Consider the following 15,317-nt stretch of genomic DNA (forward strand, 5'->3'; position numbering starts at 1 on the left):
CAAGGCAATATTGTAATATTTATTTATTTTTGTTCTTAGAATTATTCACAAATTATTAGTTGATTTTCATTATTGTAAGATGATTGTGTTGGAATAAATTAATTTCAATAACCCAGATCATCCATATTGAATCACCAAAAATATAACATAATACGGAAGCGTACCTGAATTCATAAACATAAATTATGATTGGAAGAGTTTGGATCTTGTGGTTCTTTCGATCTTCCTCAACCAAAGCCTTTTGTATTCCTAGGAGGCTGAACTGCAACTCTTTTGATGGGGAAAGAGTAACAAAGGCGGCTTTGGTATATTGGGGACCGAAACCCTGAAGGTCTATTTATATTTGAGCATGGCACCCATTAAACCCTTAAGCCCAAATAAAATAGTATCTAAAGCTCAAAAGATAATATATCTAAAATCCAAAAGGATAATTATCTAAGGAACAAAAGATAATATTCGGTTTTATTCTCATTTAATTCCAAATCAAAAGTAATAATGACTTATTCAATTAGCATTTATAACAATAAATGAGATCATCATTATATAAGTCATTTAATTTGAAATAGCATCATTTGTGATTATAATTGATATATGTATTGCCCACAAATAAGTTAGGAAATTAAATAATTTCCTAACAATCTCCCACTTGGGCTATACATATATTCTTTCTTGACATAATCACATTTTATAAACTTTATGCGCGCATCTGAATGCTATTTCTTTCATTACTTTAACAATCTGGTCCGTCTCATACATTAGATATGGAACTACCGCAGCTTTTATCACATTAAATGTCGTGACTAAACCACGCCAATCACCATCCTAATATACTTAACGACATAGATCAAATTTGGATGAGTAATATGGAAATTACATGCCAAGTGATCTCATGCATGTCTATTTCCAGCTGGTCCAACTTTATTGAGATCAAACACAATACAAATATTGCAAAATGAACATTTCATGTAACATGAAATAAACCATCAACTTAATTCTGCAGAAAATAACTCAATATCTGTCATAGGACATATAGCATAAAATAAACTCCCACTAAACCAAGGCATCACAAATGTTGACACCCATCCGAGCAGTGTGCTCATGAAAAACTTTAGGGTTCAATCCCTTGGTAATGGGTCTGCTAGCATATACTCTGTTTCCATATGTCCTATGGAAATCTGTTTTTCTTAAACTTTCTCCTTGACAACTAAGAAACTTGATGTCTATATGCTTCGATTTTGTCAAGCTCTTATTGTTATTGGAGTATAGTACTTACTGACTTATTGTCACAAAATATCTTTAATGGCCCTTTCAATGTCATCTACTATATGAAGCTTAGTGACAAAGTTTCGCAACCATATGCCATGAAATCGGAATCAGAGTACCTAATGATCTCCAAATTTTCTGATCTCCGATAAATAAGCATGTAATCATTTGTTCTCTTTAGATAACGCATTATGCGTTTAACAGCTATCCAATGATCCATATCCGGATTGCTCAAGTATCTACCTAACACTCCCACTATAAATGATATATCAGGATGTATGTAGACTTGAGCATACATTAAATTCCCTAGTGCTGATGTATAAGGTTTATCATGCATTGTTGTCTTCTTAAGATCGTTTTGGGGCATTGCTTGAGACTAAACCTGTCTCCTTTAACTACGGGTGTGTCCATTGGTCTATAACTTTCTATGACATATCTACTTAAAATCTTTTCGATATAGTTCTTTTGTGACAATCCAAGAATACCTTAAGAGTAATCTCTTAGTATCTCGATTCCTAATACAAAAGAGGTATCACCAAGATCTTTCATTTCGAATTTGTTCGATAGAAATTTCTTAGTTTCATGCAACAAGCCTATATCGTTACTAGTAAGTAGAATGTCATCAACATCTAAGACCAAAAGGATATATTTACTCCCACTGAACTTGCGGTATACACATTTATCTATAATATTTACCTCAAAACCATATGAGGTAATAACTTGATGAAACTCGTGATACCATTAACGGGAAGCTTGTTTGAGATCATAGATGGATTTTCTCTTTTCTCTATTGGATCTCCTTAATGACACTTCTTGAGGTTGTTGAGCTTGCTGTATGGATTGGGATTGAGGAGGATTCTCATTATTTTACTGTGTTGTAGCAGTATCTTGAGCAACAACGATATTCTCATTGTTCTCTTGTACTGTAACTGGATCTACAGTAGGATTCTCATTGTGTTCTTGTACTATAACTGTGTCTTGAACAATAATAGGTACAAAGACCTGATCATTGTCAGTTACAGAATCCTCATCAAAAGCAACATTTCTAGTATCTCCTTCCCTCCAAACTTAACATCCTCAAGAAATCCCGTATTTCCTGTTTCAAAATAGACCTTGATGCAGGATTGTAAAACTTGTACCCCCGTGAGCGCTCAGCGTAACCAACAAAGTAGCAACTAATTGTCCTGTAGTCCAATTTTCTTTCATGCGGCCTATAAGGTCGCGCCTCAGCTGGACATCCCCAAATATGCAAATGCTTTATACTGGGCCTTTTCCCAGTCCAAATTTCATATGGGATTTTGTTAACTGCTTTGCTTGGCACCCTATTAAGGATGTACACTGCGGTCTTTAAGGCTTCTCCCCAGAGTGATTCAGGCAAGGAAGAATGACTATTCATACTTCTCACCATGTCTTTAAGAGTTCGGTTCCTTCGCTCTGCAACACCATTCATGCTAGGTTTGCCTGGCATGGTGTATTGCGGAACAATACCACACTCCTCTAGGAAAAAAGCAAAAGGTCCGGGACGTTGCTCACCTGAACCATCATATCTTCCGTAGTATTCACCACCACGATCAGATTTGACAGCTTTGATTTTCTTTCCAAGTTGAAGTTCAACTTCAGCTTTGAAAGACTTGAAAACATCCAAGGCTTGGGACTTTTCATGAATTAAATATAGATACCCATAACGAGAGTAATCATCTATGAACGTAATAAAGTACCGTTGTCCATTCCAAGATACAGTAGGGAATGGGCCACATATATCGGTATGTATCAGTTCTAATACATCTTTAGCTCTCTCGGCACCTAATTTTCTTTCGTTTGTCCTTTTTCCCTTTATGCACTCAATGCAAACTTCAAAGTCCACCAAATTTAGGGGTCCGAGAATTCCATCCGACACAAGCCTCTGAATTCTCTGTTTAGAGATGTGGCCTAAGCGCTTGTGCCATAATGATGCCGAATTCTCATTAAGTCTTTGTTTTGTACCCGTTTGCAGTATTTCATTATTATAGGAATTTAAGCTAAGCCTATATAGATTATCCACCAAATAATCAGAGCAAATATTATTCGAATTATAAAAGAGACTGACTTTGTTGTCTCCGAATGAACAAAAATAACCTGATTTGTCCAAACGAGAAACAGAAACCAAATTTCGTCTAAATGACGGTACATAAAATGTCTCTAATAAATCCAAATAAAATCCACTCGTGGAACATAATCTAAAGGTTCCTATAGCTTCGACTGCAACTATATTGCCGTCTGCCACGTAGATGTATCTTTCAACATCACTTGGCGGTCGGCTCCACAGGCAACCCCTTCTTTACACGCCAAATGGCATATTTGGTACAATCCTTCTTCATGTGTCCCGCCTTCTTACAGAAGAAACAGGTTGAAACTTGATCCTGTTTCTTAGCCTTTTTCTGCTGAGAAGGTATATCCGCAGTAGTATAACGCTTTCTTTTATACTGAGAAGATGAAGCCATGTGAGCACTTTCAGTCTTATCTTGCTGTAGCCTCTCTTCTTCTTGCACACAGTGAGATATAAGCTCATTTAAGGACCAAGTGTCCTTCAGAGTGTTATAACTCACTTTGAATTGCCCAAAGTGTGTAGGAAGGGAAATCAAAATGAAATGCACGAGTAAGTCTTCAGACAACTCTAACTTTAGTGCTTTCAACTTTGAAGCAAGATGAGACATTTCCATAATGTACTCCCTTATGTTCCCTGTACCTTTATACCTCATGGAGACAAGTTTGCTCAAAAGACTACTTGCCTCCGCTTTTTCATTCTTAGTAAAGAATTTTTCAACATCTTTTAGGAACTTTTTGGCATCTTTATCCTCAGTAATTGAGCCCCGAAACGCCTCAGGAATTGACCGTTTCATGATCATAATGCTCATTCGATTGGATCTCTCCCACTTCTCTATTTTAACCTCATTGAGATTTTCCGGAGTGGAAGTGGGTTTCTCCTCTCGAAGAGCTGTGTCTAGATCCATACAACCGAGGACAATCTCTACGGTATCCTTCCAAACTTTAAAGTTTGAACCATTCAGCATAGGAATACTGCTAATTTGTGCAGAAACATTGGTAGCTGAAGCCATAGTTTCTGGATTAGAACAAATAAACATGCAGTAAACATTAGTTAATTAATGGGTAAAAAAAAATCCATATTGAGATATCTAGCACAACATTAATTTTCAATCTTTGGATAGAAAAATTAACTGTAAGTGATACTCTCATTGCAGTAATCAAATATTGTCAAAATTCCTGTCACACATTAAGCCTTTCTTTGGACCGACTTAATGCGCACATGGAAACTTAAACTTCGCAACCTATTTATTACCGCATATATTTTCTATTAATTGGCCAAACAATAACCTTCCTTTGGGCCGATTATTGACCGCATAATTAATAAAAAATAAACAAAAGTGTGCAATGCTTATTATTTGGCCAAACAATAAACTTCCTTTGGGCCGATTATTGTTCGCATAAATAATAAGTATTACATTATTCTTAATCAGTTACCCAAACATGTATTTACCATCAATATGTGTATGTAATTCGGCCAAATATAGACCTTCCTTTGGGCCGACCAATATTTGCATGAATTACATATCACCATATTCCTAATGTTTTGAATAAATCAATTTTCACAAAAGAGGCTACTTTGGCAGCATAATGTTCAATCAATTTATTTCAAAACCAAATCTTTATGATAGATGGTATAATAATCCAAATTGTTACTAGTTTCCTCATGTAACAATTAAAAAAAAATATTTAAATCGCAAAAAGATTTAAATCTTAATGGTGTCTTTTCAGACCTTTAAAAAATTATAATTTAACAATACTTCATCGATATTTCAAAGGAAATTATCAATTTTATAAACAAAATAAAATAGAACATGCTTTACACTCTCTGCACGCAAGAATGTATATATGCAATCAAAGAATAATATATATATATATATATATATATATATATATATATATATATATATATATATTATACATATATATATGAATGGCCGAAAACACGATCGGTTCAACGCAAATAATATATTGTATATATGGAAGCGTTTCATATACAAACCAATTTATATGTATGTATATACGAACCAATAATATTTAAAGGCATACTAACGCCATAATAAAGTCATACATATATATCTACAGTAGCACACCCATAAATTAATTCTTGTGCTCGTACTATATATGACACGCACATATACATATATATCAATCGAGAGAGTAAAAAAAAAAAAAAATTGATATTTTGATGACTAAATTATGGATGGCTCTGATACCACTTGTTGGAATAAATTAATTTCAATAACCCAGATCATCCATATTGAATCACCAAAAATATAACATAATACGAAAGTGTACCTGAATTCATAAACATAAATTATGATTGGAAGAGTTTGGATCTTGTGGTTCTTTCGATCTTCCTCAACCAAAGCCTTCTGTATTCCTAGGAGGCTGAACTGCAACTCTTTTGATGGGGAAAGAGTAACAAAGGCGGCTTTGGTATATTGGGGACCGAAACCCTGAAGGTCTATTTATATTTGAGCATGGCACCCATTAAACCCTTAAACCCAAATAAAATAGTATCTAAAGCTCAAAAGATAATATATCTAAAATCCAAAAGGATAATTATCTAAGGAACAAAAGATAATATCCGGTTTTATTCTCATTTAATTCCAAATCAAAAGTAATAATGACTTATTCAATTAGCATTTATAACAATAAATGAGATCATCATTATATAAGTCATTTAATTTGAAATAGCATCATTTGTGATTATAATTGATATATGTATTGCCCACAAATAAGTTAGGAAATTAAATAATTTCCTAACAGATTGCATATTATTGTCCAAAATTATAATTATTCCTGATATTAGTGTTTTAACGAATAGTTTTATATTTTTATAAGTTCATTTGTATTATGTTTATGTAATTATGTTAATAACTATGATGTTTTAAAAACGGTTGTAAAAATTAAAGTAATGTTTTTTATTATTTAGTAATTTTTTTTAAAATGTATTAAAAAATATTATTAAAATATAAAAAAAGTGTGACTTTAATATTAACAATATTTGTATAATTATTATAGCTACTAAAACTCATTTTTTTTATATAATACAATAACAAATATAAAAAATTTCTTATAAGTTAGCTGTTAAAGATTTGTTAAGAAGTATTAAAGTAATGATAAGTAATTGAGAGTTAGTAGTTAATAAATGAATATTTATGAGGTTAATTGGTAATATCCCTATAAATATTGTAATTCTTGTATTAGGTAAAAACGACTTCAATACATGTTTATCATTTCCTTTAATTTTCTCTCTATTTTTTTGTTAAAAAGTATGATAACTTATTTAAAAATAGTAAACACAATAAACAAATACTGTTGAAAAAAAATTTTCACTCCCAACAATAACTAATTGGCTCATTTTTTGATATTAGGTTAGTTTTGGTGTAATGCTTCATTATTGGATGTTGTGGTATTTCGTAAAGTTCTGGAGGCTAACAATCCGTAGGAGACGGATTGCTTTAGTCGGATTTTTTTTTAGTATACAAAAACACACATTACACCACATCCAGTAGATAGTAGCGATTATAGAACCGAATAGCGGCGGTTAAATATGGAAGCGGATAGCAACGGTTTTTAACCGTCGCAGAATGGATAGCAGTGGTTGCCAATCCACTCCAAGATAGGGAGCGACAAAACCTTTAACGATGGTTTATAATAACAGCTGGAATAATCGCTGCTAGTTGATATTTTGCCGCACATTGGTTTGGCAGCGGTTCTAAATGCTACCAAAAACGTAACCAAGCCTACTTGTATATTACGGCAGTTAATAACCGACGCAAAATCTCAACTACCAAAACACATTGTTTCTATTATAGCGGCAGATTCGTAACCGCCGCCAAATGACGCATTACAGTTTTTTTTAAACTGATTTTTTTAATATATGATCAATTCTTTAAATCCTTTTACGTTGTTCCACTAAGTGTGTTGCTTTAATTTAATAAAATAAAGAACCATTCAAACTAAACCAATAAACTGAAAATATATACGCAAAAATCAATATATATAATAGTAATTTGTCCTAAGTGCATCAATGACAAACTAGAAATAAATAATGGAAAAGTAATTAAACAGTGAACAATTAAAAAGTGATCAGATTCAAGTGTATATATTTCTGTTGACTCAACATTAGTGCCAGAAGATGATCTTGCACGGGATAAGGTCGGTATACTTCCCAAAGAATCTAGATCCGCAGCTACGTCAGGTGGAACTATCTTCTTGTTGCCGGAATAGGTATCTTAACAAACTCTCTATTGTCTGTCTCTTTGCCTTCTCCTCTGCTACCTTGGTTTTTAGTTCTGCAACTTCTGCCTTAAGTTCTGCAATCTTCTTCTTATACTCCTGTTGTGTCATGCCGTTTTCTAAGGAAAGAAAAAAACATACAACATTAGAGTTACCCAGAGAATTAGAATTCAAAGAAAATATTATAGTTTCTAGGATACGGGGAAGAAATTACATCCACTTCCCAAAGAATCTAGATCTGCAACTACATCAGGTGGCAAATTATCTCCTTGTTGCTGGATTAGGTATCTTAACAATCTCTCCATTATCTGTCTCTTTGCCTTCATCTCTGTTAACAAACTCTCCATTATCTGTCTCTCTGCCTTCATCTCTGCTACCTCTGCTTTTAGTTCTGCTAACTGTGCCCCAAGCTCTGCAATCTCCTTCTGTTGTGTCATGCTGTTTTCTAAGGAAGGAAAAAAGCGTACAACATTAGAGTTACCCAGAGAAATAGATTCAAGGAAAAGATTAATTATAGTTTCTAAGATACGGGCAAAAAATGATACCGATGACATCAACTTCCCAAAAATCGATGTCTTTGCGGCTGTTAGCATTGCCCTGATGTTCAGCTTCTTGTGCGGCAAACAAATCGTCGACATGGTCATCGAACGACTCAACCTCATCCGTCTCTGGGTCATAATCTTCATCTTCCGAATAGACATCGACAACTTCATCACGATCCCAATGCTCTGTGCGTGTTGCTGGAGTTCGAGTGTCACCCATGTCACTTGACGGAGCCAGCCGTCTTTCATTGCGCGGTGGTTGAAATGGTACAGCATTAACACGAGATTGTCGAGCACTATTGTAAGAATGCAGAAGTGGGGGCGCTCTAGCACGTGGCTGTGCACTTGAAGTATTAGCTCCCGTATCCGTCGTTCCATCCTTGAGTTAAAATCAAATTAGTTAGGAAATCAACCAACCATATTCAGTATTCCCACAAATGATGAAGACTAAAAATCTATACTAAAAGGCAAATCAACATTTCAAGCTCAAACCAGCATTACTTAACTCACCAAACTAGCTTGAGTTTGATAATCAGGGGCAGCATCAGTTCTAGCTGCACTACTAATGGTGTACCAAGGTCTCCCAGGCATTTGATTAATCCTTTACACAACATAAGGTCATTAGACAATTAACAGAAGGAACAATGTAAAACTCAATAGTACACAAAAACTCAAACCTTCAGCAACAGAATTCAATGACAAAAATAATTATTCAAAAAATACAGAGGATAAGATATTTTATTTTAAATCCGCAACGTATGATTGGGTACCATTATTTGATTGAAGATCTTTTTTAAAATATATTTATTTATTCTAAGATATTTTCTTACAATCAAATACAAAAAATTGAACATCTAAAAGATAGAAGACAGACAAACACAGAGAATTGTTTGGTTCTAAGTCGGGATGCGGTGTGTTTGAAGCATCTTTTTATTTGTTTCGTAACATTGATAATGGATTAAACAAAAAAATTGGGCGAAACAAGATGGGAAAAGAATAACAATAAACAAAATTTGTCTTAATCCTTCAAAGGTTTCGATGGGATAAACCCTATCCCTTTCCGCTTCCGTGCGAACTGAAAGATCTTCAATTGATCACTTTCAGCTTTTTGATGGAGGCTTTAAATATATAAACCCCATTCAATTTTTCAAATTTAATATAAACTCAAATTAATTTATCAGCCTATACTATAAAAATGTAATCAAATTAAAAAAATATTAATGTTAATTGAGTTATAAAAAAATAGAGAAGATACATTAAGTTTTTTTGAATAAATGGAAAGAAAGAAAAAAAAAAGAAAAACAGTTTGAAGACAAAGGAATATTAATGGCCATTGTACAATAAACATATTTGACTTTTTGACATCAATATATGACACATGACAATAAATATGCTCACCAAGATATAACCATGCAGGCGAGACATGGATCAAATAAAAAGCATAATATAATTAAATACTAATTGCCTTTTAGAATTAAATAAATAAAAGAATGCTTAATTATGTATATTACATGTTAAGATCACTTTTAATAATTTTGTTGTTATCATATACACTACAACACTGAAACCACTATATACAGGAGTGAGATCACATGGTATTGCAATTTAGTTATTCCCAAATCACAATTATATATTGCGTATTATTGCTACGCTTAATCCAATTTCCCAATGGGTTGTGACATTAATGATAACCCCCAAAAGAAACATTATTAACTTGTAACTTTAATTAAAGTGAAATTAAAATATTAATTTCCCCACATGGTCTCATTGCATAAGCCCCTTAGTGGCATCATTAGTATAAACACAAAAAGAAGAATCATTGTCAGAAGCCTAAGTGCTGAAGCATGTTCTCTACTAATACCTTATCCTTTGTTGATGATCTGAATTCAAAACTAACAAAGAAAAAGAACAAAATTATTATACTATTTATATTATTATTTATTTGTTTTGTTAGTGAGCTTTTGCTTTCAAAGGGTGATTGGCCAATAGTACAACTCTAAACACAAGGTCCCCATCAGGGGCTGTGCCCTCTTCCCTCCTGAGAGCATAGGGTTTGATGAAATATATACACATAGGTGGGTCTACTGTGTTCCTCCAAAGAAGTGGCACAAGGTGGACAACACAATTCTTGCATGACACTTATCATAAGATTTACTATATTAATTATTCTATTTTATTAAAAAAAATCTACCTAGAAGAGAACATGTGGAGTGGAACAAAAACTAAGCATATGGGGTTAGTTACCTTGGGAACTAGTAGCTAGAAGGATTGAAAATTAGTAATTTTATTTGAGACTCTTAAATTTGATCAACTTAATAAATATGTTGTTCTCTATGCTATATGCAATTTTGAAAAATTATAAGAAAGTGAAGCTACATTTTTACTGATAGTTACAATAACTTTGGTTTAGTGATGAGTGTTAAGTTTAGTGACTATTAATTAATCAAACACATGCCATGCATTGGTATCATTAAAATTTGGAATTGATGGAGCAGATTAGCATCAAAGACAATATGGGTCTCAATTCCAACACGAAGCTAAGGTGGATAAACAAATATGAAGAAAGACTCGTGGCTAGGGAAGGACAGGGACCAATGAATGATTCAGCAGAACACTTTTTTGGAGGACTATGTCCATATATATAAATATCAGTAATCTGTAGAGAAAACAGTTCACTCATAATTAAGGGTATTTGATAGAACGTGTAGATAGATCCATTAGGAATTAAATGAAACAATTTGGTGGGTTATCATCTTATCATACACCTTTTATGTATATCTTCAGATTTTGTATTATATATTATACCCAGTAAAACAAAAATATAGCTTCCGAGAAGGTAAATTCAAAGTTATTACCTTTTTTTCCCTCTATTGGAAAAAAAATTGGGAGTTAATCACAATGATGAATAAGCACACCAAACATAAGTGAATAAATGCATGCTAATAAACAACAATGTTTTTAGTGTTAAGCTAATAAGAAAAATATCTGGAACGAAGAACATTATGTTTGAGGGAAATAAGAAGGAAAAGAAACACAAAATTTTCTCAAAAAGTAATTATTTGGGATGTTAACCAGTGAGGGAGATGATGAATTCACACTGTACACAAACTTTCTAATTACAAAAGGATGAGGAATTCATTAGAAGATAGGAAAAACAGAACCCAAACAAAAAAAAATTAATTTTCACCAACAAGTAGTACCCCAGATCCAATATTCCAAATTCCAAACAGTGAGGAGATGCAGAAGCAGAAACATAAAGCAATAAGCAATTTTGAGGAATCATGTTATTAGATGGAAAGAAAAAAGTGTTCAACATTTAAAGAAAAGAACAAAAAAGAAAACTTGGTCAACATAAACTTTTTGTTTTGTCAGATAAATAATCATAACTTAAGCAGAAGCAGCAACAGTGAAAGAGAAAGCTAAGGAAAGAAATGCAGTAACAAGGTGAAGGAAAGCTAATCAAGACTTACTTTTGGTGATGGAGGAGTGAGCTCGGAGTGATGACCACGAAGACTGCGTTGCCGATGATGACGGAAGCTGCGACGCCAACGAATCCAGGAAGACCAAGCGACGAAGAGGGGGAGAGGATCCACGAAACAACGGCCGACGACACCTTCGACGGGCAACGACGGCAAATGCTGGCGGTCAGGCGGCAATAGTGGCGACGCTCTGGAAATGAAGACGGTTGGAGCTCTTGTGCTAGGTTTAGCAAGGTTTGTTGGCTTAGGGTTTTGGAGGCGCTGATTAGGTGAAGGAGTAGGGTGAAACTAATAGATTTTACATTCGTCTCAGGTCTTTATCAAATTATTCGCTGATTAGGTAATTTGCTAATAAAGTGATTTGAACAGCCCGTTTCTCATCAATTATTTAATCCTTTTCAGAAATTATTTCTAAATTATTAATTATCTTCTGTTTAAAAAATAAGATTATATTTATTCAAAGAAAAAATATAAGGAATTAATGGAATATTTGGACAATGTATATAATAGAAGTTTAGAGATGTTTAATTCATTATTAGAGATATAATTATTAATGCTACATTTATTTATCAATTGAAGTTTTTGGAATGAGTGGTATCATGACATGATATCCGAACTCTAAATTCGAAAAGTCCGAAATTCAACTCTCGATAAACTTTAAAATTAACTTAAACTTTTGGGATAAGTAATTTTATGACAAGATATAATTTATTATATACATTATATAAATATTTTATTTACTTTCAAGACTCTTACTCAAAATTCAGTGATAAATGATAGTATAGTTGGAATACATAATACGTTGTTTCATTTGAATTTTAAAACAAACTTAGTTATATTATTTTATCCTTAGAAATCTATATAATTACTTGCATCCTCTCGTATAATCACAAATGTTATCATATTATTAATTCTTTTTCTTCTCTTTATATCATAGTTTAACAGTATTATTTATTTATTTTTTCTCGAATTACATTCATTCAAATATCACATTATCAGTCTCAATGTTAATTTATTTCTGTATGATTATCCACTCATTTTTATTTTCAATTTGTGGAAATTAAATATCTCGTTAAGAGAATTATTCCTACTGAATTCTTTATTTAGATTTTTATTTTAACTTTTTTAGACTATAAATATTGTATTTAAAATATCGACTTAATATTAATGTATTTATTTATGTATTAAAAATATTAATATCGAATATATTTTATTTTAAGTTGAACAGATAAATTTTGTTTTATTTTGATTTTTTTCAATTATTTTTTGTTTTATTTTGATTTTTTCATAGTTCTATTAAGAGCAATTTACTTATTTAAATAAAATGGCAGAATCTTTTACCTAAATGTGCAAAACAGATTGTTGTTACGTGCATGTGCAAAAACCCTATTCTATGTAATCCGTGGCAACCCACCACGGTTTCCGAAACGTGCATAAACCGTGGCAGGTCCCAGCGGTTTAGGAGGAAACATTATTGAGTGTAAACCGTGGGAGGTCCTAGCGTTTTACGAAGGAGGCGTGGCAGGAATAAACCGTGGTAAGTCACCACGGTTTATGAAGAACATGGATTACACATAAAACCCGGTAACCCACCGCGGTTTATGTGGACAGCGCAATAAAAATAAAACCCTGTAACCTCGCACGATTTATGTATGTGGAGCTATATAAGTAATCCGCTGAAGGTTGGGACGGATCATTTGCATCAGCACAAAAAAAAGGAAGGTCTTCTTGTGTTGAGAGGATTTGGGAAAACTTTGGAGGTTCGAAGGAGGAGTGGGTGGTGGAGCCAATGGAGGGTGAGGATCGCTTGTACCGACTAAATGGCGTTGCTCACGTGGCAGGATATATCGACGAAGAGGTTAGTTACTATTATTGTTATTATTATTGTTATTAAAATTCATACTAATATAACAATTGATATTATTAGGAATATTGTTAGTAAAAATATTTTATGATGTTTATTTGTATTGTTATTCTATTAATGTTATTTACATAAATATTGATATTATTATGGTTACTGTAAATCAAAATGTGAGGCGTTTATTAATATTGTCTACGTGAATGTTAATATTATTATCGGTACTGTTAGTAAAAATATTTTATTATGCTTATTTATTTTGTTAGTCTGGTTAATAGTATTTTTGTAAAATATTTTATTATAAATGTTAATATTTTATTGAAAAATATTTTTTATCTTTATTTATATTGTTATCATGAGTGCATAGTATTCGTAGCTTCATTGTTTAATACACAATAAGAGAATCAATGAATTTAATGTGACGATTCTAATAATTTTTACGAAAATTATGTTTGATGTTGTTTGTAATGGTTGTATGTTAAGGGATTTTGTTACCCACGTTTTGCAGCCTAGTAGGGTTATTAGCGCCGTTAGGAGGCAGCAGAATATACCCTTACATGACCGGATTATACCGTATCTGGAGACTGCAGGCTTGTATCATCTGGCTAGGCTAAACAGTCAGTGGTTCTGGTGAGTCTCTCCTTAGCACATTTATCGAGCGGTGGCGTCCGGAGACCCACACGTTCCACATGCCGTTTGGTGAGTGCACCATTACTTTGCAGGATGTCGCGTATCAGCTGGGTTTGCCGATTGATGGTGCGCCCGTTAGTGGGTGCCTGACTGAGTTTGAGAATCTGATGGAACACGGTAGACCAGCATGGGTGTGGTTCCGGGTGTTGTTCGGGGAGTTACCTCCACAGAGTAAAGTCAAGCAGATGACAGTGTGCTACACATGGTTCCACGAGAGGTTCCAGGTTCTCCCTGCAGATGCTACTGATGAGACCGTGCGTGTATACGCACGTGCTTATATCCTGATGCTGTTGTCGTCTCAGCTGTTTGCGGACAAGAACGCAAACCGAGTCCACTTTCGCCGGTTGCCTTATTTGGCATCATTGGACGACTTGGGCAGATATAGCTGGGGCTCGGCTACGCTGGCCTGGTTGTATAGGTGTCTTTGTCGTGGTACAAACAGGAACGTCGTTAACTTGGCTGGGCCGCTACAGCTACTACAGTCTTGGATTTTCTGGAGGTTTCCCACTCTGAGGCCCACTGGTTTTGACCGGTTCGGGTTTCCTCTTACTTCCAGGTAGGGTTTAGTATTTTCCGTTCATAAATTGTAGACACAGCATGTGTTATGGTTTGTCTTGACATCATTTCAATTAAAATTATAGGTGGGCTGAGTTTGTGCCGAGGAACGATGCAGGGGCACAGAGATTAGTTTCCGCACGCCTTGCACTGGATCGACTGCGTGTCCACGATGTGAGTCATTTATTTATTGCTGATACTTGAACTAGTTTTTCTTAAATGTCATTGTCTAATGAAACTCTTACTGTTTCGATACAGTTTGTGTGGGAGCCTTATTCTTCTGTTGATGTTGCTGCTGTTATTCATCCGGAGATACTAGCTGACGAGCACCGAAGGCTATGGACGGCCGTCACTAGCCTGATATATTTTGCTGCGATCGAGTGGCACCAGGTCGATAGGGTTCTACCCCAGTTCGGCGGTGTTCAGCATCTCCCACAGCCAGCTCTGAACATAGATTGGCTACATGCGAAGGATGATAGGGGTGGGGACCGGTGGTTTCCCACGTATTATCAGGAGTGGCACCAGTTTTGGGAGAACAGGCTTCAGTCAGTCATATGGGTCAATCGAGTCCTCGACCCCGGTCCATCAGCAGAGTACCTG

The 15,317-nt window shown here is 34.2% G+C and overlaps 1 protein-coding gene across 1 annotated transcript; it reads right to left on the reverse strand.

The window, feature by feature from the left end:
* Nucleotides 1–7,314: 7,314 nt before the first annotated feature.
* LOC112702345 (uncharacterized) lies at nucleotides 7,315–11,930 on the reverse strand. Its single transcript, XM_025753342.3, has 5 exons — nucleotides 11,606–11,930; nucleotides 8,646–8,736; nucleotides 8,139–8,514; nucleotides 7,808–8,038; nucleotides 7,315–7,712 (listed from the first exon to the last, which is right to left on the reverse strand). Coding segments are annotated over exons 2-5 (690 nt in total). The 5' UTR covers nucleotides 8,727–8,736; nucleotides 11,606–11,930; the 3' UTR covers nucleotides 7,315–7,710.
* Between the last annotated feature and the right edge of the window lie 3,387 nt (nucleotides 11,931–15,317).

Source organism: Arachis hypogaea, chromosome 7 (assembly GCF_003086295.3).
Source record: "Arachis hypogaea cultivar Tifrunner chromosome 7, arahy.Tifrunner.gnm2.J5K5, whole genome shotgun sequence".
NCBI classification, from domain to species: Eukaryota; Viridiplantae; Streptophyta; class Magnoliopsida; order Fabales; family Fabaceae; genus Arachis; species Arachis hypogaea.